This window comes from Panthera uncia, assembly GCF_023721935.1.
Source record: "Panthera uncia isolate 11264 chromosome B2 unlocalized genomic scaffold, Puncia_PCG_1.0 HiC_scaffold_24, whole genome shotgun sequence".
In the NCBI taxonomy this organism is placed as follows: Eukaryota; Metazoa; Chordata; class Mammalia; order Carnivora; family Felidae; genus Panthera; species Panthera uncia.
The window spans coordinates 36,405,081-36,407,000 of record NW_026057580.1 but is presented as its reverse complement, the minus strand read 5'-3'; the positions used below and the strand labels follow the sequence as shown (position 1 = coordinate 36,407,000).

Genomic DNA, 1,920 nt, shown 5'->3' with positions numbered 1-1,920 from the left:
GGTGATAGCAAAAATGACCCACCAATGGAAGCAGCTGGCTTCACAGCTCAGGTAACACTGGAAAGTGGCAATGTTCTCACTTAACTGCCAAACTTGGTGTTTTGAGGCTCATTAAATGCAACTCTTTTTCTCAGGTGATTATCCTGAACCATCCAGGCCAAATCAGTGCCGGATATGCACCTGTGCTGGACTGTCACACAGCTCACATCGCCTGCAAGTTTGCTGAGCTGAAGGAGAAGATTGACCGTCGTTCTGGAAAAAAGCTGGAAGATGGTCCCAAGTTCTTAAAATCTGGTGATGCTGCCATCGTTGATATGGTTCCTGGCAAGCCCATGTGTGTTGAGAGCTTCTCTGACTATCCTCCTCTGGGTAAGGATGACTTGAGTGTAATTAGAAACTTTACTGAAGATGGGAAATACCCGAACAAAGTTTCTGATGACAATCTAAAATTTGTTTTAATAGGCCGTTTTGCTGTTCGTGACATGAGACAGACGGTTGCTGTGGGTGTCATCAAAGCAGTGGACAAGAAGGCAGCTGGAGCTGGCAAGGTCACCAAGTCTGCCCAGAAAGCTCAGAAGGCTAAATGAATATTATCCCCAATACCTGCCACCCCAGTCTTAATCAGTGGTGGAAGAACGGTCTCAGAACTGTTTGTGTCAATTGGCCATTTAAGTTTAATAGTAAAAGACTGGTTAATGATAACAATGCATCGTAAAACCTTCAGAAGGAAAGGAGAATGTTTTGTGGACCATTTGTTTTTTTTGTGTGTGGCAGTTTTAAGTTATTAGTTTTTAAAATCAGTACTTTTTAATGGAAACAACTTTGACCAAAAATCTGTCACAGAATTTTGAGACCCATTAAAACAAAAGTTTAATGAGAAACCCGTGTCTTCTTTTGGTCAACACTATAAGCTTGTACTATTCAGGTAAAAAGATTAAGAGTTGCCCATAACCTATTCCTGGTGTTAACATCTGGTGAAACTGAGAATTGGGTTAAGGGCCCCCCCCCCCCCCCCCGCCCGCCCCGGGCTGGGAAACGTTTTTACCACCTCAGGGAAAAAAGTACATAGAGGTATGGGAAAAGGGGATCTGCAACAGTTTAGAACAGTAACACCATTAAGGTAGGTTATAAAAAGTTAAGTTTTGTAAATCAGAGTCAAGGTGTAAAATTTGTATACTATCACTATTGAGTAGACTTGATACATTGTCACAATTGAGTTTCCTTCCCACTTACTGGAATGCTTTGTCACATTTATAAATCTTGTAGTTTAAAGTATCCTGAAAGGTGAGGCATTCAATAACGTTATTGTATTTAATGGTAGAGTTCATTGTGTCCAAACTGTAGGAGAACAAAGTATATACTGGAATTTTAATGTCACTTGAGAACTAGAAATCCTCCAGTAGGAATTTTCATCTAAGCCAAGCTTGAGTGAAGAAGGGACATTGCTGCACTGGAGATTTAAAACCCAAAGTGGCAGTACTCAGCCTAAATGAGGACCTGTTTTGGACTGTAGGGTAAGCTTTGTTTTTAGTTGAATATGTTTTGAGATTTTGCTAAAAGTGTCCTTCCAAAATTGTTACCTAACGAGAAGCAATAAAAGAATGACCATTTGAAGTTCATTTGATGGATGGGATGGAAAGTGAAGAGCTCGTTAAACCCCACTGTGGTAATTTTGTAATTTATATAAACTGTATGTAGACTGGTAAATTAACAGTACTTTGGTTGACAACAACATGGTCTTAAGTTCTTGCCTTTGGATAGCTGGCAACTCTCTTAACACTGGTGCATTTGATAGAACATTCCATGGATCCTGGCTAATTTGGACATTAATTTCATAAGATCCTATTTGATCTGTAAATTTTAAGTTGCTTTGAAATAGGCAAAATCACAGGACACCTTGTATTTTATAATGCAGACATT

At 39.6% G+C, this 1,920-nt stretch overlaps 1 protein-coding gene across 1 annotated transcript in view; it reads left to right on the top strand.

Annotated features, from left to right (window-relative positions):
* The window catches only part of EEF1A1 (eukaryotic translation elongation factor 1 alpha 1), a 2,519-nt gene extending 1,675 nt beyond the window's left edge, over positions 1–844 (top strand). The window contains 4 exon segments of the mRNA XM_049653903.1: positions 1–2; positions 5–51; positions 135–369; positions 463–844. The exon segment at positions 1–2 is cut by the window's left edge and continues 134 nt beyond it. Of these exon segments, the coding sequence (XP_049509860.1) occupies positions 1–2; positions 5–51; positions 135–369; positions 463–587 (409 nt within the window). The 3' untranslated portion in view covers positions 588–844.
* The last annotated feature ends 1,076 nt before the right edge of the window (positions 845–1,920 follow it).